The sequence below is a fragment of the Bombus impatiens genome, unplaced genomic scaffold (assembly GCF_000188095.3).
Source record: "Bombus impatiens unplaced genomic scaffold, BIMP_2.2 scf_0442, whole genome shotgun sequence".
Classification (NCBI taxonomy): domain Eukaryota; kingdom Metazoa; phylum Arthropoda; class Insecta; order Hymenoptera; family Apidae; genus Bombus; species Bombus impatiens.
In genome coordinates this window covers 1,569,415-1,569,624 of record NT_176861.1, presented here as the reverse complement: position 1 = coordinate 1,569,624, position 210 = coordinate 1,569,415, and the positions used below count along the sequence as shown (strand labels likewise).

Here is a 210-nt window from a genome sequence, read left to right as displayed (position 1 = left end):
CCATAGCCGCCAGAAGCGAACCCTGTTTCGCATCGATGTACTCTTGCTTCGACACCGCGGGATCTTTTAGAGGAAACATCACGTAATCGACATCCGAATACAGTTGCTGCTTATATTGTTCGATCTGCGACCTCGCAACTTGACTCGTGTAAACGGTAGCTAAGCTGGGTGGTGGCGGTGGAGGTTGTCTGGGATGAACCATTGGCGGAG

General features: G+C 51.9%; 1 protein-coding gene across 1 annotated transcript in view; it reads right to left on the bottom strand.

Moving 5' to 3' along the window:
• Window positions 1-210, bottom strand: part of LOC100741674 (protein expanded-like) — a 126,558-nt gene that overhangs the window by 2,258 nt on the left and 124,090 nt on the right. Inside the window, exon 13 of the mRNA XM_024368401.2 lies at window positions 2-210. This exon is cut by the window's right edge and continues 119 nt beyond it. Within this exon, the coding sequence (XP_024224169.1) occupies window positions 2-210 (209 nt within the window). The remainder of the gene's footprint in view (window position 1) is intronic.